Below are 27907 nucleotides of genomic sequence, written 5' to 3'. Positions count from 1 at the left end.
AGATAATCACATACTGAGGTTTGTCATATTTATTAAAATACATTGCAAATGGTCTCTCTCAGTTTCTTTATACTATATAACCATTAAAAAACATCATTAAATTCTTTGACTCTGTTAAGCTGCCAAGACAGGATTTCCTACTGTTTACAATTATAAAATATCATGACCTTATAGATATCATCCACAAAGAAACAAAAAATACTAGATGCAGTTTTTTAACAACTCCTAGTACAAAAAAGTCAGTTAGAAGCTCAGGATAAAAAATAAAAAAAACCTTTAAAAACGTTACATCACTTACTCAATCAAAAATAAATAGTATTTGTAAATTCAATGTCTAAAACATCTGAGGTAATATTTTTTTTATTCACAATGTAATTATTGATCCAGATGGATGTTATTATAGCTTAAAGTCTTCTTTTGAGTAGTACACAAATTCTTAAAAGAATATATAGAAAAATATGCACTCCAACAAGGAAAAACAATGTATTACGGCTGTACAGTATATCAGATTAAGCATAATTGTCAGCGGTTGTACACTGTATATCTTCTAGCTGGACTCAGAACTGCACACTTGCTTGTAGTACTCCTGCAGTATCTCCAACTGGTCTGAGCGGAGCAGCACATGAGGCCGGACTGAGGCTAGCACCTTATAGGCCTCCTCTGGACTCCAACAGTGCAGCTGTGAAAGAAAAAAGAGATGTTTAACTCATGGCTGTAACCAACACAGACATTGAGAATAATCAGAGAGGAAAAATCCCCCCCCCCCCCCCCCTCAATATTTGATATTCTTCTTCTGCTTTGTTGCACTTATTTTACACATATATATTTTTGTTGTTAGGATGACAAAAAGTTTTAAAGTTACATTTTCAGTCAGGTCTGCCTCAGTGATTTAACAGCAATCATTCAAGTTTTTAATTAAAAAGAGTGAAAAGAGTGTGAGGTCATAAGTAGCTAAACATTTAATATTATCGTTTTACAAAAGAAATGTAAAAATATCCATTGATTCAAACTACTTGACTTAATCATTAAATTCCTTTAAACAAGGACTCTGCCTACGCTGTCAAAAAGGAACAAATTAATATAAAGAATATACTGAATGGAATTGTGAATGGTTTATTTTTTAAAAAGAGAAGTGAAGCTAAATTACAAAAGTTCCTTTGAACTCTGCTTATGTGGGTTTTATTTAGAGAAGTGATCACTACGTATAATTTTTTCCTCTCCAAAATTTCCCACCAATAAAACTAAGAAACTAAAGATTATAAATGCTCCATTAAAAAAGTACCGGACAAATATGCAACCACACGATGACAAATACTGTTCACTTTAGTGACCTATGACATAGAGCTTTGCTATATATTGCTGCTTGTTTTTTTATTGTTCATGATGTATCTCAGACTCATACCCACCCTGATGAGGTATGCAGCTGCAATAGTTGCACTGCGTGAGCGGCCAGCCTTACAGTGAATATAGACACTGGTGCCCTCCTCTCGATGTTTCAAGGCAAAGTCCACACCCTTGTGAATGTGCTCTAGGCTGGGAACACCTGTCAGGTCCACCGTGCTGAGTCTGATCTGCTCAACGCCAACATCTTGCCACTCCTGTTATGTGACCAACAGGAAAACAACATCCTCAGATGTACATCGACATGTAATTATGGTTGTTAATGAGTGACAGACGTGGCAGAGATACTAACCTCAGCTGAATTGCAGAAATATTTTGTCTCATATTCTTCATTCATAGTAATAACTCCTCTGACTTTCTCTTTTTGGACCAACTAAAACCAAATGAAATAAGATTAAGAATAAGCATTAGGTGATTCCTGAAACAAGACTGGAATTTGTCAAATGATAAATGGTAAATCTTACCTCCTCTGTCATTGACTTGAATGGAAGAGCACCGAGAATGACAGTAGGGTCCACGCGATTATACCATTGTCTGGAAGTGATTTTTTCCATGACAACATTGTAAGCGAGCGTGGGATAAAATAAAGTCCTCGCTAGAACACTCGACATCGTTCCTCGTGTGAACGAACGACACGAACGACTTCAAACGTGTCACAAGAGTTTCATTCTCACTACTCCTGCATATCCACTTTACATGAAACTTGAAACAGGCTTGGTTTTCTTCGACGCCTGGTACGGATCCTCAACATTGCCATCTTCTGTTTTGGAGGTTGATTCCCTAAACACAGATTGGGAAAGGGAATAAATTCACTGAACCAAGAACGCCTTTAGTTAGCCATCCAGTCAGGTGACCAGATATTGAAGAAACACATTTTGTCTGATGAGATTTGAAATTAAAGTCATGGCCTACATTTGAATGAGTCTCGTGGAATTTTGCAGTGTATCGTGTATTAATGTTGTTTATGAATGAACATAAATGAATCCATTTCATTATAATGTACTTATTCAAAATACTACAATACAGCGCAAAAGAGTCAATAATGATGATGAGCACTGGCACTATGTCCAAAAAGGAAAACAAAAAAAACAAAAACAAATCAGTGTGTTAAATCTTAGTTTATTTGTCATACTCTAGTTACACGTGCACTAGAATGCACCTTTAAGGTGTTCTTGTTACAGTACTTTAAGTAATTTACAGCTGCACAGACTTCACATTTAAACAGTCCATCAATTACACACGTTTGACTTTTATCTCCGTATCGCACGCGCAGACCTCTTGGGCTTTTATTGACTTGAGCGACCACGTGAGAGAAATGCACATCTGTGTCCTCGAGAAGGGGGAACGTCTTCTAACCAATTGCTTTTAACTGTTGCTGTAAGTATTTCTATGCGAATTTACATAAAACATAAATAGAAGTTGTTCTCACAGTCGCGTCTATGAAGGCTTTGACACCAGAATCACATATTTATCCAAAACATTTCGACAGAGGCTCCACCCCACTTCCCTTTTAATAAATGTGATGGTGCATGCAGGAAAGACAGCCATTTTGCACCATCCCTCTTCCACCCAGAAAGTAGGTTGTCGTGGGAAGACGTAATCAGTGAGAAGTACTAACTCACAAATCCCACTACACAATCATTCCCCTGTGTCAGCATACCGTACCTGCTCAGTTTCCTCCGTTTGCAAAAGGGGGCATCGAAGGTAAGTGTTGATTCTTCGTGGTTGTAGCCGCGCGAGCTCATCGGCAGTTGTTTACGGTCGCTAGCACGCGCTAACATGCGTCATTATGTAAGAGCCGATCGACCACAGCGCGTCGTCGTGTCGTTTATAACGTTAACGTTAGATACTGTTTGATCAGTAGTGCATGCACAGTGAGAGTTACCTGAACTTGTGTAACTTCGGCGCGCTCTTCTGCTAAGTTTAAGCGTCATGGAGAAGTGTGATGATGCAAAGCAATTAAAAAGCTGCAGGTGATGTGCAGGATTTGGACAGGTCGCTCCCTCCCTGTGTTGCACATGCGGTCTTTACATCGCATGTATTTCCACTGAGATAGCTCTGGGAATAAACAAACTAGAGGTCCTGTTGGAAAACGCATGGTCACTCCCTGGCTAAATGAATTCAGCTAGTGTGTTACTGTAGTAATAGTGTTAAGTTTTTAGCATAGAAGCCCTGTCATGTTCGCCCGTTTTGAAATGGTCCTTCTGCAAAAAAAAATTAAAATTGCAAGTTTGTGGCTCAATCTCATATCGATCAAATGGAGGTATCGATCCCAGTAAAAGTTAGTCTTGGGACACTCCGAGCGCTAGTCTCGAATAGAAACGTCTCTTGTTTACAGAGCTTTTGCTTTATTTTTTCAAGGCTGACGTGCTAATAAAATTTATAAATACACTACACTTAACTGCTTCTGAGGTCATCACATTCAGTGGCAGTGTTTGGGTAGCTTAGAGCTCATATAGCTGCTTGCTTCCACTGAGTCGGTCAATAAATTGGGTAAGGTTATATGTACGTAAATGAGAAATTACTGTTAAGTGTCTGGCCGCCTGCTTTGAGCTCAGAGGCCTGTTGAACTGAAAGCTGCTGCTGTTCAAGACTGTCACGTGAACTACCGCTATCATTTGATAAGAGCTACACAATGTGCGATTGTGCATTTTCTTCCAAACCAAAACCCATGTACAGTTATGATGGATAAAGCTCTCTGAAAATGACTTGAGGAATCCATAATGTATCATTATAGTGACTATAGCAGGACCTGTCGGTGCTTAATGCAATTATAATCTAATGTGGACTGTGTTCTTTTGGGAATGCTTTATCATCTTAGTGTTGTGACCTTCAGTTCTAGTTTGGTATAGAAATGAGTTATGTCTAAAATGGGAGCCTTGTAGGTAAAAGCTTTTCAGGGAAAAGACAACATAAGTTGATAACATTGAACAAGAACAAGACCAGTGCCGTTAAAGGGTTAGTTCGCCCAATTTGCAAAATTATGTCATTAATAACTTAGCCTCATTTTGGTCCAAACCGTAAGACCTCTGTTTATTTTTGGAACACAGTTTAAGATATTTTAGATTTAGTCCAAGAGCTCTCAGTCCCTCCATTGAAGCTGTGTGTACGGTCTACTGTCCATGTCCAGAAAGGTAAGAAAAACATCATCAAAGTAGTCCATGTGACATCAGAGGGTCAGTTAGAATTTTTTGAAGCATCGAAAATACATTTTGGTCCAAAAATAGCAAAAACTGTGACTTTATTCAGCATTGTCTTCTCTTCCGGGTCTGTTGTGAGAGAGAGTTCAAAACAAAGCAGTTTGTCATATCCGGTTCGCGAACGAATCATTCGATATAACCTGATCTTTTTCAAACAGTTCACCAAATAGAACTTAATCGTTTTAAACTGTTCGCGTCTCCAATACGCATTAATCCGCAAATGACTTAAGCTGTTAACTTTTTTTAATGTGGCTGACACTTCCTCTGAGTTTAAACAAACCAATATCTCGGAGTAATTCATTTACTCAAACAGTACACTGACTGAACTGATGTGAAGAGAGAACTGAAGATGAACACCGAGCCGAGCCAGATAATGAACGAAAGATTGACTCATTCACGAGTCAAGAACCCTTTCTGTCAGACGCGTCCGATTCGTGAACCGAGGAGCTGATGATACTGCGCATGTGTGATTCAGCGTGAAGCAGACTGACACACAGAGCGCATGAACCGAATTGATTCTTTTGGTGATTGATTCTGAACTGATTCTGTGCTAATGTTATGAGCCCAGGTAAACCGAAGGCTTGCAGTCATCGCCAATGACGCCATTGCGTCGAGCGCAAAAGAACCAGTGAACCGTTTTCTTCAACCGGTTTATTGAATCGAACTGTCCGAAAGAACTACTGGTGATCCGAAGACCGAAGCAACCGGTTCTTGACTCGTGAACGAGTCATTATCTGGCTCGGCTCGGTGTTCATCTTCAGTTCTCTCTTCACATCAGTTCAGTCAGTGTACTGTTTGAGTAAATGAATTACTCCGGGATATTGGTTTGTTTTAACTCAGAGGGAGTGTCAGCCACATTAAACAAGTTAACCGCTTTAATTCATTTGTGGATTAATGCGTATTGGAGACGCGAACTGCTTTGTTTTGAACTGTCTTACAACAGACACGGAAGAGAAGACAATGCTGAATAAAGTTGTAGTTTTTGCTTTTTTGGACCAAAATGTATTTTCGATGCTTCAAAAAATTCTAACTGACCCTCTGATCTCACATTGACTACTTTGATGATGTTTTTCTTACCTTTCTGGACATGGACAATATACCGTACGCACAGTTTCAATGGAGGGACTGAGAGCTCTCGGACTAAATCTAAAATATCTTAAACTGTGTTCCGAAGATAAATGGAGGTCTTACTGGTTTGGAACGACATGAGGGTAAGTTATTAATGACATAATTTTCATTTTTGGGTGAACTATCCCTTTAAGTCCCTTTTATCCGTTTTGCTTGACGTGATAGCTTGTAATGAGCTCTTTGGGGTATTTGTGTACAGGAATTATTGGGCCCCCAATAACCAAAAAGTAAAAACAATATATATATTTATACTATGTTTAATGGAAACCTCGAATCAAGCTGTTAATGATATGCGCCTTCGGTTCTTTTATAAGTGCTAACTTCATGTACGAGGTGAACGGAGCAGTACAATTGACTGAATCACAGTTCAAGACTGGCGCACGAATCACCGTATACTCAGCGCGAGCTCGAGAAGTGTTATAAGATCATAAGATTTGCGCGAGCCATTTATATTGCGAGGCTGATGGTCAAATATGTGATCCATTTGAATTATTTAGAGAAACGGCGACTTTAAAATTACCTGTTGAAAGTCGAGCAGTATCTAAAAAAAGACAAAATAAAAAGAGTGATGAAAAGAGGAGAAAACGGTATTTCAACCAGCACTAATGTTATAAAAAATCTTTTTAAACTACTCGTGACCACTTTTATTAGAATTTATCACATATATAGGTGGTTCCTTCATTACAAATGCTATATTGATTAATTAAGTCATTACTGGCCTGGTATTAATAAGCTAGTCTTATAACTGTTAAGGTGTAAGAAATAATATCCATATGAGAAAATGTTGTTAAATTGACTTCACATGGCAAGTTGAATTAGAACATCTGTCAAACTAGCCTGTAAGTGCCTAAATAATATAAAATACGTTATACAAACACACACACATACATATATGTAATTAACTATGATGTTACTTTATTGCACCAACTTTGCATAGGTGATAGCGCAAAAGACCATTTCACAAAAATAAGTAAGCAAACAAATAAATAAAACTTATGAGTGACCATGGCCCTGGACTCGAAACTGTTCACAGTTCAGCTGTGTGTAATTGTAATAAAGTATGCCCCTTGTGTGTAATTGTCCTCTGTTTGATCACGTATTTGTGAAGTTAATGGGATGTTTTAGCCATAAAGTTTTATGCAACTAATTTTAAACACAAAGGTAACCATTCTGAAGACACACCCAAAATTGTAAAAAAGTAAACATATTGCACTGTAGGTCTGTATTATCTTAATGTATGCCAATATATGCCTGTATTATGCTTTTGCATTACATTAGGTTTTCATTAGATAAAGCCAGTTGTAACTGACCTGTTCAGTCCTTATCAGACATTGGAAGGATGTGCAGCATCGATTCTCTTGTAAGATCTGTCCGGATCCATGGCTTGATTGTTAAAGGAAAAACCCAACTCTAATAGAGCCAGTATAAATAATACACGAAGATAGCAAATGAGCCCCTGTGTCTTTCTCAGCATGGTAAAGGACAGCAAGTCCACAAATACTGGGAATCAGCACAGATGTTCATTGATAAAATGCAGGTCTAACCGTACGGCTGTTCTTTCTACAGATTGACGGGAGCAACATTTCAGAAAAGCAAGGCCACTGAGAGGGTAAGTGCTTCTCACTTTTGTGTTAGGATGCGTTACAGTGGACTGTTTGTTAAGCAAGACATCACAATGTCATGCATGAATGTGGGAAAGGTAGGTATTCATATTCCAAATGACTGGCGCTCAGAACATGATTTGACTAGAATCATTAGACAACTCGCACAAAGCCAACAGATTAGTTTGAGAGTTTGCAGATGAGTTGATTTCCAGTCCATATAAAGCCTGACAACACGTCTAATCAGAAAAACGACTATGCTGGTTCCTGAACTAAGGTTTCTATTCTCGCCTCTGTCATAGAAATGAGCAGTTGTGGCCTGTGCTCCTCAAACTGTTTGGATGTTCGGAGCTTGTAGTTCCTAGAGTTACACTTTTAACGAGAGCCACTGGTGTCATATCTGTAAACACTTACATGACAATGCTGCTAGTGCTTGGATAATTATTGTCATTTTATGTCAGCTTGTAATAAAGTATTAGACATGTGGAGATCCTATGTCATTTAGGATTTTGCACCTTCATTTCTGTCAATTGATGTTGTTCTGTAAGAGAGCTGCATGAAGCAAAATTGCATAAAATGAACTCTGTTCCTAAGTGTTTAGTGCTCAGAATTGGAGACAAACAGTTTCCTTGGTTACTTGTTAGCACACACACACACACACACACACACACTATTATGTGTTGATGCTATGGTGGGCCATTCTTTGCAGTTGGATTTTTGTCCTGCATGGCAACACCTCCATTATCTGCCACTGCGGGCTGGCAATTCCAACATACTCTGTGCTCATATTTGTGTGTATTTACATAAATACTGAGGTATTACAGAAGAGTGTTCGACTGGAGGGTCTGGACTGCAGTTGTAGGCATGAGTTTACGAGCGCTTAGTGCAACGTCAAGAGGGTTTATGTCTCCGTCACAGGGGGAAGGGATGTGTGTCAGAGTGCAGGCTCTTTAAAGGAGCCATCAAGCATCTGCAACTTCACCTTTAAGAGACTCACAAGGAGCCAAAAATACTTGTACTGAGCTATTGAAAGTCTTCAGTTTTTGTGCTTACCAATACTAATGCTTTAAGGCAAGAAGCTTTCTGGCTTTGACTTCTGTCAGATTTCGCTGTAGTAAGTTCATGTCTGACAGTTGCTGCACCACGCAGCTGTTAAATCGTGACAAGGCTCTCCAGGAGGGAGTTACCACATGGAGGTCTGCAGCACCTGTCGGGAACATTCCTGTTTGTGCTCCTGCTAATGTGGCTAATGAATGCCATTAAATACCCAAGTAATTATTCCCATACATTTAAACATCTCCAATATATGATACTACTACTGTTGTTGTTTTTATTATTATTATTAATTTCTTTAGTGTTGCATGTAAGGGGCTGTATCTTGTAGAATGACTGGTTCTACCGTTTGTGCTGCACGAGTTTATGTGGGTATTGTTGGTAATTTTGGAGTTAATTAAATAAACTAATACTAGTTCAGCATGTTAACATTACTTTATGGAATGCATTAAACCTACTGTATGTTCCCTGGCTTGTCTGTAGGTTTTTTTTTTGTGAACATTTTTATACTTTTGATTTGTACGTTTGGTGCAGCAGAGTTTCAAGCAGTGTTTTTTTTTTTTTTTAATAAAATTTTTCAATTCTTTTAACTTTTGAGGCTGGTTATTGGTCACCTGTGGTATCGATTTAGTATCGATACCGAGGTATTAGATTCTGATATCGTACCGAAGCCAAAATTGTGGTATCGAGCCATCCATAGCGCCTGTAGTAGGTCGCCAGTTTCTGACACTTGGCATTCTGAACTGCTGGCACAACGTGTTGCTCTTATCAGGCTGTAGTAATATAAGTTTATATTTTTGTTGTCATGCAGAGAGAAATGAGATTGAGGTTCCATATAATGACTGACTGATAGGTGGTTGGTAAATGTCCGCCTATGTGCCCCTCTCTGATCAGTCAGCTGTGTGTGTGATGTATTCTCAGCTGCTAGGTTGTTCCAGATGCTTCAGTATTACTCCATTTGTCCACAGTGCTGTCTGTGCCAGTGTTTGAAAGTGAGTTTGTTGTTAGATTAACTGTGCTGACCATATGCTCTGCCCCTCCACCCTCCACCCCAAAGGCTTATAACACTGCCTTACATAGACAGTCCATGAATAAGCCACACAGTCACTCAGCAGTCATTAAAACGTGGCATGGCCTACGGTCTTCTCGGAGCATTCTCTCTATGCTTCCCAGGTCAGAAGACACATCACAGCTGCATGGCATTTCTCAAAGTTTCTCAAAGGGATGATAAATCATTGACGTGTGCAGCATTGGAGAGTAGCTTTAGAACCAAAAGTTGAGGTGCTGCTAGTAGTAGTTTGTAGTTCGGGAGACTTGCCGTTGTTTAGAAATGGTGTTGATTTTCTGGGGAAGTTTTAATGTTGAAAATATTTTCCCTGATTTGCTGTTGTTTTTCTGATGCTACAGCGATGCACTCACTCAAATGTGTTGTTGGAAAGTCAGGTTCATTCTAGTAAAATGTTTTGTTAGGATGTGAATGAACACAAAAGATTGAATGATTGAAATCTCTGTGCTAAATTTAGGATTGGCTGTTTTACATCTAAATGCTGCTCATCCTTTTGTTTTTGTAATTAGGGTCTGTTCTAGTTTGTATTTAAAGTAAATGTATCGTTTCAAGTGTCATTCTGTCACTTCATTTAAAACTCCCTTACTTTTATTATTATAAGGGATTTTTACATTTTATGGCATAAAAACATGGCTCAGGTTAAATAGATTATATAATTTGGTTACATTTTAGAAAGTTATTTTAAGTAGCTTCAATGTAGCCCCAAATATTCCCTCAGGTTGTTTTTATCTCTTTTATTACTGAGATCCTATTTTGGGCCCAGATGGTCCTGTGTGCTTATTTATATTTTAAGCTGTACAGAATGTGAGTACTCTAAACACCAATGTTATGTTACTACTCTATCAATTATAGTTGCGTATCTAGATCGTTTTATTTTTTTTCAATATGAGAAACCTTTTGTGTTTGAGCTTCTACAAACTGATTTCCTTTTAAAGTGAGAACAGCTTCATCCCAGATGATAGTCTGTCGTTTACATGACAATATTCATATCATCCAGGAAGTGCCGTCTTATTCTCCTACATGTGTTTTATGTGTGCATGCCGTTTTGTGACATGCAGTTTTGCATGCTGTCTATTCTGTCAGAAAAAATCTCTCCTGTTCTTTCTTTTTCCCTTTCAGTATGTGTTTACCTGTGTGTACGTGTGTGTCCTGTAATGTTTGGTGTGTTTCTGTAGTGTTTGACAAAGTCACTGGATGGATAGCATCGACGCTGAAGCCCTCTACCTGACCACAGCGCAGCACGGGCAACCTCAATGCGAGCTTTCCCTTCCTGCTGTGGAAGTACCTGCCCTTGGCGGGTAAGAGCACATACACTTCATGTCTTTTTACCCGGGGGATGAGGTTCCCCTCGACCTGCAGGTTTTCCCTCAGTGGGAAACATCTTTCAAGCAGCTTCATTTTGAAGCTGGAACTTGCTCTTTCTTTATTGCTCCTTTTTCTGATTCGTAACCATACCTGCAGTGTGCAGCCCACCAGATGTCACCGCATTACTAGCGATGATGTCATGGCCTGTTTGAATGTCTGACAGGCCAGCGAGGAAGAAATAAAATGTATTACGTTCTAATTAATTGCTGAGATATTAGTTATATCTTTTAGAAGGGTATTTTATATATATATATATAAATAATAAAGGGATGCCCCGATCAGGTTTTTTTGCCTCAGTCATTTGATTTTCAGTATCTGCCGATACAGAGTCCCAATCCGATACTTCTATAATACATAAACAAGAATAAAGAAGAGCGAAAAAACAGATCCAGGATGTTCAATAAATTACATTTTGAAATATATTCAAATATAAAACAGCTATTTTAAATAGGCTAGTGAAAATATTTCAAACATTTTACTGTTTTGCTGTACTTTGGATCAAATAAATGCAGGCTTGGTGAACAGAAGGGACGACTTAAAAAAAAAAAAAAAAAAAACCTTTAACAAGCTTACTGTTCAAAAACTTCTGACTGGTAGTATAGGCAACTTTGATTTTTCTCTTATTTTCTAGCTTTTAATTGGTTTAGAAATCTATAAATGCTGGACAATAACAAATAATAATGATTTGTTTATATACTACAAACACTGTTTATCACATAATAAGGCAGAATAGTTTCTATACTCTAATGTCAATTAGCACTGCATTGTTCATATACTTTATCACCTGCTGGAGATGACTAAAAAAAACAATTTATTGCCATGATCGTATATTAATGTCTTCGTGTTTGCATAAGTTTCTGTTTTCCTGTGAAAATCACAGCGATAGCTGGATGCTTTTGTCCGGATTAGGAGTTTCCTAATATGACTATTAGCACGAGAGCGCGCTCCGGCTTTGAGTATGAATGAAATGCACACTGCATGAGAGTTTAGCGCTCCGTGATGTTCATCTCGCTGTATTCTGGGTCCGAATGAAATATCAGGTCATGCGCAGACTATCATTGCTATCTATTGCTGTTTTTGCTCTAAACCAAGCCAAACAGTGGACCTCCGCTTGCCTGTGGCTTGTTTTGTTTATCATCTTTGACTGCGAGCTTATAACACGACCCTTGTCGCATGACCCCGAGCAGCCTGTTTCTCCCTCACTTCCGTCACCCCTCCATGCTGGAATAGTGTGCAGCCCGTGGCCTGCTGCTGGAACCCAATTGTGTCCTGGGGCACTTCAGCTCAGGGATTACAAGAGAGCTGCTCGTCCCCCATTCATTCCTGCCGCTCACTTGCGCTTATCAGCATCAATCTGACACTTTATTTATCTGACACTGCACTCAGTTCTGCTTTGCTAAGAGAAAAACTCACAAAAAAAGTCCCCCTCCATCAGCACTTTTCTTTGTGGGAGCAGGGGTGCAGCTTTCAGTGGCCTGTTGGGCCCATCCTAATCCTCAGTCCCAGCCCAGTGACCAGATCTACGGCCTGTGTTTGTCATCCAGCACAGTGCCGAGCCTCATCGTTGTCTCTCTCTGCTCCATGTCGATTTGAGTTTTGTGGGGTCTGATCAGCCCCTATGAGGTGTACGCTTCCCTTTCTAACCCAGCTGTTCCTGTGTCACTTATGACTGAACTTGAGAGACGTACTTGACGGATAGTCGCTGTGTGGCTGTTTAAGTGTGAGAGAGTCTGTTTTTGTGGATTCTGTCAGTCTTCACTTGAGACTTACTGACTAGTGAAGTGCTGAAGAAAATGGCTTCGTTTAAGATGGATTTTCTGCCAGAGATGATGGTGGACCATTGCAGTTTGAGTTCCAGCTCCGTGTGAGTACAGACTTGACTGTTAGCTTGGCGGAGCTTAATTTGGGTTACGTACTAATACCTTAAATCCTCCTTTTATTGATGGTCACTGTATTAGGGTGGAATGTTCTGTATTTTTAATAGTACATTTTATTAATCTGTGGTTTGAGTGATTAACTGGTTTGTTTACTTTTTATTTGGAGCTGAGAGTAGCTATTTTTAATGTCTGAGTATTCTGTGGTAATGGGTTCGTTCAGGAGATGACCGTTAATGCTCATTAGAGCCCTACTAGTACATGTTTACAACATAATTCTGCAAACGTGTTGTTTTCCACTATAAGTATGTTTTGGCATTCATTATTTTATTCACCAGCACAGTCTCCTTACATAAAGCATTTCATAATTGTTGCTCTGCTGCCTAGTCTAAAATGGAAAGTGTAACCCTAGTTTCACTTCTTGCTGGAGCATCTTCAGTGGCTGATATTATTTATAGGTTTACATGTGAAATGCAAGGGTTCATTCTTTGCCATTTTAGGATTCTTCAGTAACATGTTTGAGTGTTTATTTTATTTATTTTTTATTAAAGATATTAGGGTTGTTTGTTGGAGGTTTTACAACCTCAAAGGGAACAATTTTGCCAAGAACGGGGCAAGAAACTGCAGAATTAGCCATGGTAAATTGTCTTCTCTGATCTGTTTATATGTTGTTTGCTGTGTAAGGAGGAATGCAGAAAATAGTTCATTGTTGCAATTAAATGGAATTCATATTGAAGGCAGCTTGCATGAGGTATTCATGTTAATTTGGGGCTATAGGACAAAGATGACTATCATTTAGGTAGGTAGGACTAGGTATCATTCAACAATTTTATACTTTGTCCTGAACAATTCCTTTTCGATACAAATTTTATGAAATCCGTTTTATCTATATATACTATATATATAATCTGTGTTATCTGCTTGTCTGAACAAGTCCTGGTTGCTGGAAAATCGACAAGAGTAGAAGGTTTTATTAGCTCTGCTGTCCTCGAATCGATAAACGCCATTAATCTGGCTTTCAGCTGCTGGCTAATGCTGCTCTTTGTCAGCAGCACAATGCTGTGTTTATCTTAAAGTGGTCTGTCACTCCACTGAGCAGCAGCTGCTAAAGAGAGTGATGAAGCAGTGCTTCAGGCCTGTCAGTGACGTCCCTCACTGCTTGCCCTCATGCTCCACTTTGTCAAGCAGCACTGTGAAGATGTTCTTTTAATTTATTCTCATCACAGTCTTTGCTTTATTCTTTTAGATATCTGACCTTTTCCTCTCTTTTCAGTGTCTAGTTTTTGTGGTTTATTGATTAAAATTTTAATGAAATTCACCCCATCTATTTTCTAAATGCATCATAGATAATATGATTTTTTTTTTCAATAATCTGTTGCTCTGTTGCATGACATGATACAGAAGAAAACGATCTGTTGCTATTTCGGTTTCATCCATTTTAAATTCAGTTAGTAGTAAGCTATTAGTTCATGAATGAATGTTTCTGTTATTTCTCACCTCAGAAAATCTTGTGTATGACCAAAAAACCATTCATGACTATTCATAGATGTTTAAGTAGGGATTTTATTGTTTAATCTTCACATAGTGCTGAATTTATAATGCAATGAATGCTTTAGCACCCTGTTTTTTAACTAGAGCGGATGTGGCTGTTTGTAAATTGAATGTGTGTGTGGCTTCCATTGTCACAGGCTTTCAGTTATGTAAAACTATACGAAACGGCTTGTTATGCTGCTTGACATTGCAGACTAGTATTATTTTAATTTGTTTATTATAACTGGATTGTAGTGCAGATAGTTTAGGGTTTACTGCACTGCTATTCTTCTAATGATTGACCTATAATCCCTAATGAATCGGAGGTCTCTCATATTCACAGAAGATAGCTGAGTTATGCATTTGTATATTTCATGGCAAATAAGTTGTACACAATTGTTTAAATGAATAATTATTTTGCTGCATCTTAACCTGCCAAACATCCATTTAATCAGCTTGAGCAATATACTGTTAGTCTAACACTGGAGCACTGTTCGTAAATGAAGCTAGTTTTAATTGTAGTGTTTTCATTCTTGGGAATGATACGAGATTGTTGTGTGCATCCTTTTATATTTGCTGTGTTTAGGCTTTATCTGTCAGGGAGACTGGAGAAATTGAGGGTCATGTCCTTAAGACTCATTAAACAGGCATGTATGTATATATTTTTTTGTAGAACCAAGAAGATGAATGGGTCTCTGGACCACCCAGACCAGCCCGACATTGATGCTATAAAGATGTTTGTGGGTCAGATCCCCCGGACGTGGTCAGAGGATCAGCTGCGTGAGCTGTTTGAACCCTATGGTGCAGTTTATGAAATCAATGTTCTTCGGGACAGGAGTCAGAACCCCCCACAGAGTAAAGGTACTTGACAGTCAGTACACTGCAGATTGAGAGATTTTCTGTCAGTCACTCTTATAACTTATAGTCTGTTCCAAAACCTAGTGAGCACATAGCGCGCACACACACACACATGCAGAGCTGCATAAAAGCAAGTTGTCTCAGATGGCAGCCTAATTAAGTAGCCTGATTTTTGGAACGCTCCTTACATTAGAAACGTGCCAACGATTTCTTAAAGTGCTGCTCACTAGGATTTGGAATGGAGTTCTAGAAATTGGTCTCAGTGGAAATGTCATCTTGGACTTGGTTCACAGACCATTTATTGCATTTGCAGGTTGTTGTTTTATCACATATTACAGCCGTAAATCTGCATTAGAAGCACAAAATGCCCTTCACAACATGAAGATTCTTCCAGGGGTGAGAAAAGGATCTACCTTCTTTTTTTTTTTTATATTATCAATAATACATTAATCCTCATGCGTGTTGTCAGATGAGCAGGCCTTCTACCATTTAATGCATCGAATTTCCACACGTATTGACATGCTTTTATAAAAGCTTTTTCAGTACACCCAATGGAGCTGTTAAAGCTTTTCAGATTTCTCATGGAGGCTGGGAAATGTCAGTGTTAAGTCAAGTTTTTTTTTTTCCCTCTCTGTACAGATGCATCATCCCATACAGATGAAGCCTGCAGATAGTGAGAAAAACAATGGTGAGTGACTTGAATGTACAACAGTATTATGACAGTCCCTTGTTCAGATATGCTAATGTTCCAGAATTTAGGCTCCACTTTTATTTTTTTTAAGAGAGAAAAAGCAAAGATAGTTAACTGATAACATTACAAAAGATTTTAATTTCAAATAACTGTTTCCACAAAAATCAAAACAGTTTTCAGCATTGATGATAAATATTTATTGCGCTCAACTAGCATATCAGACCGATTTCTGCAGAATCATTTGACACTGAAGACTGAAATAATGATGCTGAAAATTCAGCATTGTCATCACAGTATTATTTGAAATATATTAAAATAGAAAATTTCACCATATTTCTATTTTTCTGTATTTTTGATAAAAAAAATTCAGCCTCTTCTAGGCCCCAAACCTTTGAACATTAGATTATCGCTTGATGAAATTTCCACAGTTGACTGTCAAAATCCTGCGCAGAGGCTGTGCTGCCGTAACACGCTTTTCTTGTATTTCAGCGATAGAAGACAGAAAACTGTTTATTGGAATGATTTCAAAGAAGTGCAATGAGAATGACATAAGGCTCATGTTTTCTCCATATGGCCAAATTGAGGAGTGCCGCATACTGAGAGGCCCTGACGGACTGAGTCGTGGTGAGAACTCAAACACATGCATCTCATCACTGCCGCCATCCAAAGCTAATTACACACACATGATGGGATACCATACACACAAATACGGGAATGGAGGCATTACTTGGAATGTTTTGACTTGTAGAGCATACAAGAATGAATTTATCTTTAGCAGCTTCTAGTTTTTCCCCTCAGGGCACTAGTAGCGCACTAATAAACATGAAGTACATCTTCACCAGTCACTCTGCTCACTCTCATTTAAGTTATTTCGCAGAGGCAGTGTTTTGCGTAACTAATAGTTGCAGGCACAACCCATCAGAGAAAAATTAGACTCAGTTGGCTCCCATCAGCCCAAATGAAAATGACTTCATTTATCCCAGACTCAACATGGCAACTGATATCAGATGTTATATAACCATGACTGCTTGCAGCAAATTAATAATATATCGCTTTAATGATTAATTTGGGAATGTTATTCTCCTAGTTTCTAGCTGTTGTTTACCTGCGGTGAACAGTCACTGTGATTTAAGTTAACCAAAAGTGTTACCAAGCGAACATAATGCACATTGAGGCCCACGCTATTTATTTTAGAATTGGCTTGAGTGAAGTTGCTGTCCATCACCATGGCAACTGATTTAGTGATAGACATGACCCATATTGACTCAGCAGCTCTCAAACCTATTCACTTTCCAGAGAGACCGGGCCTAAACCCTGTTTTGATTTGAGGTTGTGTTTCTGTGTGGTAGTTCATTAGTATTTCTAGTTTATGCTGTTATGGTTTAATCACAGAGTTTGGTGTCCTTTTGTGATCTACTGTCATACTTGTCAACTCCATCCGCAGGCTGTGCCTTCATCACATTCACAGCGAGACAGATGGCCCAGTCTGCCATCAAATCCATGCACCAGTCACAGACCATGGAGGTAAACACACCAGTTCACACATACCATTTCTGCATTTAAACTTGATATATCTGTGCTTAAGAGATGATAAATGTGTATGCCTTAATGCATCGTATACAGCAAGTACAGTTTCTTTTTTTGTATTGTATAGAAGTTACACTACCATTCAAAAATAGTATCTATCTTTCTTTTTCTTTCTTTCAGCACTATTTTCTCAATATATACACACACATACATATACATGCATGTATGCGTGTATGTATGTATATATGTATATATATATATATATATATATATATATATATATATATATATATATATTAGAGAGAGAGAGAGAGAGAGAGAGAGAGAGAAAATAGTGCTGCTTAATTTTGGAAACAGTAATGCCTTGTTTTCAGGATTCTTTAGATGGAATGTTTACAATTACAGCATGAAACGGAAAGCTTTATTTATAGATGTTGCTTATTCTGTAAGGATGCATTCAATTGATCAAAAGTATTAGTTTATTGATATTTTCTTGACTGCTTACATTTATTTTTTTTAAATAAAATTCTGTGCTGCATTTTAATTTATTTTTGCATGTGTCCCGCAGGGCTGTTCTTCTCCCATTGTGGTAAAGTTTGCAGACACGCAGAAGGATAAAGAACAGAAACGTATCACCCAACAGCTGCAGCAACAGATGCAACAGCTCAATGCTGCCTCCATGTGGGGAAATCTTACAGGACTGAACTCACTAGGGCCACAGTATCTTGCAGTGAGTACACAGGACACATCCTGTTGCATATGAGGTCTGTGCATGTAGAAACCATGACTATATTGAGGACAGTTTAAAACATTTAAACTCCATTACATAAACGGTGTAAAGCACTTGCAGAATGAAAGCATTTGTGTTTGGTACACGAGGGCTGGTGTTTGCTCCATTTAGGACTGCCACCAAAGTAGAATTACACTATGATTTTCATGGCCAAAAGAATTCACAGTAACATTATTATTGTGATATCTGTAGCAATTTTGAAAAACAAACCATGCTTTCAGTCAAATTCATAAGCATTATTTGCGTTTTCTCTCTTTTGGTCAATGAATCTCATTTAAAACTTAAGTGTAGGGAGCTGAAGAGAGTTTTTAAATGTAACCGTATACTTTCGCCTGTAATCTCCTCCATCATGATTACTGCAGCATCAGTAGCTATGTGACTTCATCTTTTTTCCTGTTTCATGACTGTTAAAACCAGTATTCAGTACTGCCATCTACTATGTTATAATCGCACATGAATATTTTCATGATTTACAAGATACACATATATATTTTTTTCCAGACTGTAATGCATTATTTTTTGCATATTTAGATTCCAATAGGGCCTTTTAATCAGTCTAATTCGTCTTCAAAATGTTGCTGTGTTGTTCTGCTGTGTTTGAGCACATGGGCTACAGGTCTGTGTTTGGCCATCATTTAGCTGCATTTAATTTGATTGGCTACTCCTAAAACAACTTCTCATGTGGGCCAGTGTAGATGTGTAGCCCTGTTTGATTGTGTTAGTGCTGCTCCATGGGTGTGCTGTGAAAACTATTTCTATCATCATCTTTCTCCCTTCTAATGCTTCTCAGTCCACTTCTAATTTTTATATATCCCTTGAATGTCCACATTTCGCTCCTCTTTGTTTCTGTCTCCACATGTGCTCCTGCTTGTCTTTATTTTGCCTTGTTGCTCGATTTATCCTCCTCCTCTTCTTTTCCTCTCTTCTCCTCTCCTCTCCATCACAGTCCTGGATGCAGTCCTGACTCTCTCTGTTCTCTGTTTTGATGTAATGTCTAGCTTTATTTGCAGCTTCTACAACAGTCAGCGTCCTCTGGAAATGCGCTCAACAATCTCCATCCAATGTCAGGTGAGAGTCTGATGTCCTCTGCTCCACTCAGACCAGTTAGAAAGCATGGTCTGCTGTTAGTTAGCCACTTGTAAAACTGTTATATTGCATGCCTATAAAATCAGTTGAGGACAATGAAAGGAGGCTGTGCATGTGAGTGTTAGCGATAATGATGCAGTTTTGATGTGGGTGGTCTGCTATCTGTGGCAGGTCTGAATGCCATGCAGAATCTGGCTGCATTGGCGGCAGCAGCGAGTGCTACGCAGGCCACCCCCACAGGTAGCAGTGCTCTAACTACCTCCAGCTCCCCTCTCAGCGTCCTCACCAGCTCAGGTACGCCCTCCGGACAGCCCGCTCAATCTGCCTGGGACGCCTACAAGGGTTGGTCCCGCTTTTTAATCTCCTCCTATTCTTACCTTTGCTCCTTATTAGTCTCTTTGTAAGGTTTTTGGTCAATAACAAATGTTAGATGTTCAATATTTTGGCTATAGTTAATGCATTCGATATCATGATCGTTAAAAACTACTTTTCTTTTTTTGTAACTAAATAGCAATTATTGAGGCTGCACCATGCATTTTAATTGTTTTGAAAAATTTCATCTGAGATGTTCATGTCTGTCTTTTAGTCAAAAAAAAAATTTTTTTTTTAAGGACATTTTTATTCTGGAAGTTAACTAATCCTTTAACAAATGGAACCTTATTGTAAAATGTTTTTGCTGCTCATGCATCATTCTACGTGCCCTTAGTCTTGATACTTCCCATCGGTTGCTTCAAAAAGAAGTCTCTTGTGATTTGATCTCTGACACTGGCTTAGTAATGTGTCAGAGCTGGTTCTTGTTTTCTCTCCTCTGCACAGCGGGTTCCTCTCCCACCTCCAGTACTAGTTCTTCAGTGAACCCCATGGCGTCTTTAGGTGCTCTTCAGTCTCTTGCTGCGAGCGCTGGAGCAGGTCTCAACATGAGCTCCCTAGCAAGTAAGAAAAGTTTTTTTTTTTTTTTAAATGTATGAGGTCAAATGGTATCTAAAGATCTTGTTTACACCAGTGTTAATTTCGTTGACAATGTTTTACCAATGAAAATAAGAAACTTGTTTTGAATGAAAAAACTGATGAAAATATATTGCCATTTTCGTCAATTAAAGGGATAGTTCACTCTCAAATTCAATTTTGGTATGTTTTAGCTTACCTCAAGGACATCCAAGATGTAGGCTTCTTTGTTTCCGCAGTATTTCCCATTTTGCTATTTTTAGGTCAAACCGTTCTTGTCTGTGACTCATATAATGGAGGTCTATGGTCACCACCTCAAAGAGCATGCACAGAGGAGTCCAAATTAAACAATTCCCCATCGTAAGTACACATTGATGACCTAAGACACGAAAACGAGCGGTTTGTGTAAGAAAACGAACAGTATTTATATCCTTTTTACCTCTTGTACACAACCACATCCAACTGATCTGAGTGCGCAAGTGCTTCCTGATGTGACGTGTGCGCGCGCTCTGGCTTTAGTCTGCGCAAGCGCGGAAAGCGCCGGAAGTGATCTCTCGCGAATGAACGTCACTCATTGTTTACTGTTTACCACACGATTCACCACCAATCTGCACTGTCTGAAATATAATGCAGTAATTGTAATTAATTTGTTTATAATGCACCCTATAATCGTTGCGATTTATAATAAAAAATACAACACATTACTCACTCTATTGACAGCGTGCCATTGGGTCCCTCTGGCATTGGACGTCGCCTCCAGTTTATACGTGGCAAACTAAACACAGCGTGCAAAACGCTGCGTCTCAACAGCGGAGAAAACTCAGGAACTTCAGTCAGGCAGGTGTGTGATGCGATACTGTCAATGTCCTCGTTGTCGTCTTGTAGTTGTTCCATTTGTGACAACATATGCTCTCTACTTCTGTTGGCATCTCACAACACTTGCTACTAAAACACCACCAATTTTGAAGAGATCTCTGTCTCTCTGAGGCTTGAAGACGTGTTGCTGCAGCGGATCGCTCCTGAGTACTTGATCTGTGAATTCTGGTTCAAATAAATATGGTTGTGAAAAAAATTAAACGTTGTCTATGGATATATTGATATCATCTTCCATTGCAATTTCCTGTACGTCTAAATATGTTTAGATCTTCACAGTGAAAGGTAACACTTCCGAAATCTCTGTGTAAACCATAGACAGTAAGTTCAAACAATGAGTGATGTACACGCGCGAGAGATCATTTCCGGCGCTTTCGGCGCTTGCGCAGACTAAGCCACGTCACATCAGGAAGCACTCTCGCCCACAGATCAGTTGGACGTGGTTGTGTACAAGAGGTAAAAACGATATAAATACGGTTCGTTTTTTTTACACAAACCACTCGTTTCGTGTCTTAGGTCATCAATGTGTACTTACGATGGGGAATTTTTTTAATTTGGACTCCTCTGTGCATGCTCTTTGAGGTGGTGACCATAGACCTCCATTATATGAGTCACAGACAAGAACGGTTTGACCTAAAAATAGCAAAATGGGAAATACTGCGGAAACAAAGAAGCCTACATCTTGGATGCCCTTGAGGTAAGCTAAAACATACCAAAATTTAATTTGAGAGTGAACTATCCCTTTAATAAAGATGGAAATGTTAGGGAGGGCTAACATGCACATCTCATAAAATGTAAAAAAAAATGTCAATATCTGGGAGTAAGAGAAGAGCAGACATATAAATAAATAAAGAGAACTCCATTCGGGATGATTTGAGCACACACACTGAAACATACAAACACCGATATGAGTCTCACACAGCACGTGAGTTGAACAGAAAATTACACGCAAAATTATGTTGAATTGACCATTTTGATGAGTATTCACGTAAACAGTCGATTAGTAGTGAAGTGAGTGTAAACGGTTATTTCATTGACATAAACTTCATAAACATTATTTCTAAAAATAAGTGTCTGCTTGAAAGAATGAAGAATATGGTAAACAAGTAAGGGATAATGTATATCCAGCTGGTTGTTATCTCAGAATAAACCCTGACAGGGTGATCAGGATCCGATGCGATGTGGAGCAACTGACCAATCAGAATCAAGTATTCAACAGAGCAGTGTAATAATTTGTTATAAAGATTGCATAATTAGCCTGTATATCCATTGGTATTTTTTCAATTTCAGGTGATGTGAACACAAGTGGTCAGCCAAGACACATTACCAAAAAAAGTTCACAAGTCACAATGCTGTTGCATTTAAATACTTGAAATCTTTTATTTTATTTATTTATTTATTTATTTATTTTTTATATAATTTGCATTACTGTTCCAGTATGATGTGATTGTATGTATTTTGAAATACATCTAAATGTACGTTTTGGACCCCATTTGCATCAATGTTAAGCACTGACCACTCGTGTTTGAAGTGCCTCAAATGGATGTTAAATGTGTCATTTCTTTTGTTTTTAAACTTTCTTTTCCTTCTATTTTTACTCCGTCTCTTGTCTCTGAATGCGGTTTCTCTGTATCTATCAGTAGCTGTGTTTCTGTGTGCGCAGGCATGGCTGCTCTGAATGGTGGTCTGGGCAGCGGAGGTCTCTCGAACGGCTCGGGCAGTGCTATGGAAGCTCTGACTCAAGCAGCCTATTCTGGGATCCAGCAATATGCCGCTGCCGCTCTGCCCAGCCTCTACAGTCAGAGTTTACTGTCACAGCAGAACGTTAGTGCCGCTGGCAGCCAGAAGGAAGGTGAGCACATGAAAGATCAGTTGAGCTTTGAGCAGCTTTTAAGGTTGGGAGATTGCCAGCCTCTGTGTAAAGTAAAACTGCTAGTTTATGCTAGAAGGGTGAGTTCTTAGGGCATGTGTTGGCCCATGATGCTTTTCAGTGTGTTTAGATGTGGCTCTTTTGATCACCATCTTAAGGATTCATTCTTGTTTTAAATATGCTGCAACAGCAAGTCCCTATCAGAGCGCGGGTAAGAGAGAATCATCGCTGTCCACAATGCATTTTCTACATTTTGGTTTGTTTAAAAGTAAACTGAGATCCACACCAGCAGCTCTCTGCCAATGAATTCATTGAGCATTCTGTGATAAAAAACAACTTCAAGCCTGCTGGAAGATGCTTTTATGCTGCTACTTTAACATTTGTCATTATCAGTGTTGAAAACAAAGGGTTTCTATTTTTGTGGAAACCAGGATATGTGATTTCATTAATCTTTGATATAAAAAAAGCTCTAAAGCAAATTTTCTAAATTATAAATTACATTATAAATGTATTTTTTTTTCACATTTGGTGAATTGCTGATTAATTGCTGAATAAAAGTTCAGAAAAAAAACTTTTTTTTATGTGTATGTATCTGTATGTGCAGTCCCAGCTATGATTTCAAGTCTGTAGCAAAACTTGCCCACAGTAATTTATGTCGGTAATGTTTAACCAGACCTTCATTAACCTAGAAAATTATCCAACTTTACAAATCAGGCAATAAACATGTTTTTAATTAATTCAGTTTAAATGGTTTAACAAACTACAAACCTCCAATATGATAGTTTTTATCAACTCAGGGATGTCTTTATTATTTTCTGTGGTGATCAACAGCATGCTTACATGGTATTTAGCACAGAATGTTCTTTTAACTAGGCAAAGAGAAGAAGTGTTGAAGCTTCATTGAAAATCAAAAGGTCGCTCTAAGCTTTAAGAGTCAAAAGCTTTCTTTGTTTCTGTCTGTTTTCTCTTCGTCTTTCTAAAGGCCCCGAAGGAGCAAACTTGTTCATCTACCATCTGCCACAAGAGTTTGGTGATCAGGATTTGCTGCAGATGTTTATGCCTTTCGGCAATGTTATCTCTGCCAAGGTCTTTATTGACAAACAGACCAACCTTAGCAAGTGTTTTGGTGAGTTGAGCCCCGTTCCAGTTGTGCATGTTTTGTGTTGATTTCAGAATTCTGAAATCCAAAGCAAGCTTTAGATGCGTGTTCTATGCAGTGGGTAACTAGAGTCTGGCTCTTTTGTTTTGTTTTGTGTCAGGCTTTGTTAGTTACGACAATCCGGTTTCGTCCCAAGCGGCCATTCAGTCAATGAACGGTTTTCAGATTGGGATGAAGCGGCTGAAGGTGCAACTTAAACGATCCAAAAATGACAGCAAGCCATACTGAATGATTTTACTCTCAAATGGACTTGGTTTGAAAATGTTTTTCTGGTAAGTGGAGTGTAACGTTGGAAAGTTAAGAATGACCCCACCCACCCTTAACACCCGCCTTTCCTAATCCCTCTTTTACTTCTCTGGCCTTTCCTACATATCTTTTCTCTTAACCTTCAAAACAAAGACAACATGCAAATTAAGAATTTGTTCCAAGGAGTAAAGAGTTCATTTTTGTTTTCCACATTTCTAGATCTAATTGTTTTGTTGATCTTTTATTTTCCCTTGCGTCTTTTTTTATTTTGGTGCCATATTACAAGTTTGCTGTGTAAAAATCTTGCGTCAAATGATGTTGCACAATGAAAGCCAGCCTGTGTGACTGCTTTCAGTCCCTTAGACTGTTGATCACCACGGTCTGGCCCCTGTAGATGTCCTCCTGTGTTTACACTAGACTCTTGTAGTACATTCAGACAGTGTAATGCTGATGCCTCCTACAATGCTGCCTTTCTAGAAAACGAAGGAGGCTTGCTGCATCGGTGCATAAGATAATCAGTCAATCATCTGAATATTGTTTTGAGCCTCTGAAAGGTCAGGCTATACTCAATTTTCATGGATGCCTTTTTATTTTATTCATGTATTTATTTCACTAATTTATTTATTTATTTTTAATGTATCTGTCTTTACAATGAGGGTGATGTAACATTGCTTCAAAGTCTGTTTTATGTGTTCTGTTGGAGGGCTCAGCTAAAAACAGTGTTTTCTGATTTTATTTTTACATTCTAAAAAGACAAACACTAAGCAAGGGTATTATATCCCATGTTGGTTCCTAGATGAAGGTTAATCCTTCAATATTGTTAGTTTGCAGGAGATGCTACACTTTACTCTCAGGACATTCTCCCCATTCTGTCAGACCAACACTTCTCGCCCATTTTCTGCTCACCTGGTACGTGAACATTTCTAAAGAATATGTATGAAATAAGTGACAGAGTGCTTCATTTCAGTTCACGAATCCTTTCTTAAAGCCTCAAACAAAACCTAACCCTTTTTTTGACCCAAGATTTTTGCTGAAGAACCACATGGTGGTAGCACGCATGGTTTTAAATGGCATTTGTATCAATTCTTTTTTCAAAGACACAATCTACAACACGCTTTTTATTTTGATGGTCATTTGATACATTATCCTACGCCTCAATTGAGGAGGTTGGCGTTGAAGCTTTTAGCAATATTTGCATTCTGGAGAAGAGTGAGAGACGATACTGCCAAGAAAAGAAAGAAAGAAGGAAGTTTACAATCGCTGCCGCTTAGTTGTCCGAATCATTTGAACTGAAATTTCCTTATTTCATGGCAAGTGTTCAGTAAGTATTTTATCTCCTGTGTTTGCAGGTGGTCTCTTGTACCCTGGTGTATGGAGACTCGTCCTGCAATCCTGTTCTAGTTTGTATTTCTTGCGTCGGTTGATCATGGCAGTAAATAAGTGTTCAAATCCTAATCAAATGTTAATGCCAATCTGAGTCCAGCAGGGTCATGAGGTAAGATCGTTTTTATGGCAACTGAGAAGAAAACGTTATCCAGATAGTGTATATTACTTAACTATTATGCCTTTTCTATTTTTATAGAGGTTTTATAATATTGCCTAAATAATTTCTCTGAATTAAAATGGTTAAAAAAAATCAACTCAAAAGATTCAGCAGTTTTTGTAGAATCCTAATGTGAAGTTTTGTGGCCCTTTTCACTAGTTGTAGTGGCGTTTTAATCCAATTTTTTTTTTAATCTGAAGCAAATCCAACGTTCAGTCTATAGTTTATACTTCGTGTAATCTCTCTAAACTAAGTACATCATTTCCATGTGTAGAGACGAATGCTGAAATGTTGTTATAAGAAGTCATGTTTAATTCTCTCACAACATAACTTGAGCTCAGAGTGGAAATTAGTGAAAATTGTATATTTAAGACTATTTTCTTTTATTGTTTTGACATTTACCTCACTATTGTCGTCGTTGTTTGACACATTGTATTTATTAAGTGCTTTTTATTTTCGCAGATTTATTGCAAATAAGCCAATTCTTGTTAACCTCACGACCCATTTTCGACGAGTGCAGACACATCTCAGTATGCCTATCAGTTTGTTTAATACGTTAGAGAAGCTTTAGACTGAACCCAGGTGTGAAGCCCCTCTTAAAGCGCTTAGATGCTAGTGCAGAAAATGTCCACTTCTTGATCTGTGCCTCTGTTCAAATAAACACATGATTTACATGCATTACAAAACATTAAGTAGAAAAATGGGAGTGCTACACAAATCACCATTTTGAACAATCCAAAGATTCTTGTGAACTTGTTCTAGGCAGGGATTTTTGTTTCTTAGGCAGATTTTTCTTCTTAGTTTTGTTCCTTTTTTTTTTTTTATCCGGAGCAGATTGCCTGGCATTTGTGCAAAGTTCTGCGGATTTGTGCGCCTTAAAACAGCTCACAAGTGCAGGGTCGTTCCACGAATGTGCCAAACACATTGAGTCTTAAATTTCTGTATGCGTTTAATGATGATTCTCTGTGTCCCATCATGTTGTTGTCCTTCACGGAGTTCGATGTAGCTAAATTGTATCCATTTGTGTTTCCCATGATGGGTGTTTTGTGAATGAGAACCAATATGAGCAGCTCCAAATATGCATTATTCCACAGTCCCTCACAATTCAAAATTGAAGCACAAAATAAAAGTACTTGCGCTGAAATAGCTGAAACATTGAAGCACAATTTTTCTTTTTGTTTCTCTCTCTTTCCCTTGGTCTAAAATCGAAATGCGGTTGTGAGAAATATTTGAAATGTTGTCGTAGCTGTAGTAGGCAGGTTGTGTTGTCTCTGTGTTGTTGTTGATGTTTAATGTTATTCCCTTTGTTCACTATTGGCACGGTGCTTATCTCTCCCCCTTTCTTACCACTTTTCTTCATCGTTTCCTATGTTGCATTCAATGTTTTGTGTTTAGATGTGTGAACCTTTGAAAGCCCCCTCCTCATGCAAACATAATCATTCATGATTTTCTTTTTCATCCCCTCTCCTTTTTCCGTTGTGCTTTAACCTATGTTTATTCGTTTTGTTTTGTTTTTGTTCTAGATGTGCCCGTTTGTCATCGTTTGCCTAGTATGTCGATGTGACGTCAAAAGTTCATCGTCCAGTCCGTTGTCCTCTTCGCTTCCCTGGCGCTTGAAATTTCACCCTTGACCTTTTTGTTAACTTTTGTTAACTGAACGCTTATTGATTAATTTTGTTTCTTTGTGTGATGTTCATTTGTGCTGCCAATAGGGAGCGTTAGAAAGACTGCTGAAATTGTAAAAAGTTTCATGAAAATTATTCTGAGCAAAGAGTCTATTTTTCTAGAACATAAAAACTTAACCACTAGATTTTTGCAGAAGTTTTTTTTTTTTTCAGATTTCGTTGTTTATCGATATATATTTTTTTTTTATCGTTTTCCAGCAGTCTTCCTAGCGCTTCAAATTGTACTCCTTTTTGATTTTTGTTGTTCTTCTCAAAGCAGCCATTCAGTTTTATAGAATCACTTTTGTGTGTTCGAGTGTGGGTGTGTTTCCCTCTTTCTCTCACTTGTTAGTTCTAAACCTTTTAGAGGATGTTTTCGTCACATTTTGCTGAAATCGAGAATAAACTTTGTAAATTTGTTCGGTTAGTTGGCATGA

At 38.3% G+C, this 27907-nt stretch overlaps 2 protein-coding genes across 8 annotated transcripts; one reads left to right on the top strand and one right to left on the bottom strand.

Annotated features, from left to right (window-relative positions):
* Positions 1-14: 14 nt before the first annotated feature.
* ptpmt1 (protein tyrosine phosphatase mitochondrial 1) lies at positions 15-3820 on the bottom strand. Of its 2 annotated transcripts, none has more exons than XM_059532425.1 (5): positions 3804-3820; positions 1866-2181; positions 1694-1774; positions 1407-1598; positions 15-679 (listed from the first exon to the last, which is right to left on the bottom strand). In XM_059532425.1, exons 2-5 carry the CDS (start codon positions 2010-2012, stop codon positions 548-550), a joined length of 552 nt encoding a protein of 183 aa, XP_059388408.1. In that variant the 5' UTR covers positions 2013-2181; positions 3804-3820; the 3' UTR covers positions 15-547. The 2 variants fall into 2 exon arrangements, with proteins under 2 accessions (XP_059388408.1, XP_059388400.1); XM_059532417.1 differs by lacking the exon at positions 3804-3820 and adding an exon at positions 3287-3441.
* celf1 (cugbp, Elav-like family member 1) lies at positions 2941-27455 on the top strand. Of its 6 annotated transcripts, none has more exons than XM_059532385.1 (16): positions 2941-3105; positions 7296-7338; positions 10625-10747; positions 14892-15079; positions 15390-15472; positions 15716-15764; positions 16257-16391; positions 17212-17291; positions 17863-18024; positions 19095-19152; positions 19342-19464; positions 19987-20103; positions 22652-22840; positions 23841-23984; positions 24118-24289; positions 27330-27455. In XM_059532385.1, exons 3-15 carry the CDS (start codon positions 10644-10646, stop codon positions 24243-24245), a joined length of 1560 nt encoding a protein of 519 aa, XP_059388368.1. In that variant the 5' UTR covers positions 2941-3105; positions 7296-7338; positions 10625-10643; the 3' UTR covers positions 24246-24289; positions 27330-27455. The 6 variants fall into 6 exon arrangements, with proteins under 6 accessions (XP_059388368.1, XP_059388360.1, XP_059388346.1 ...); XM_059532377.1 differs by having other exon boundaries at positions 19083-19152; XM_059532363.1 differs by having other exon boundaries at positions 19083-19152; positions 19342-19512.
* Positions 27456-27907: the final 452 nt, after the last annotated feature.

This window comes from Carassius carassius, chromosome 3 (genome assembly GCF_963082965.1).
Source record: "Carassius carassius chromosome 3, fCarCar2.1, whole genome shotgun sequence".
NCBI lineage: Eukaryota > Metazoa > Chordata > Actinopteri > Cypriniformes > Cyprinidae > Carassius > Carassius carassius.
This window is presented reverse-complemented; position numbering and strand designations above follow the sequence as displayed.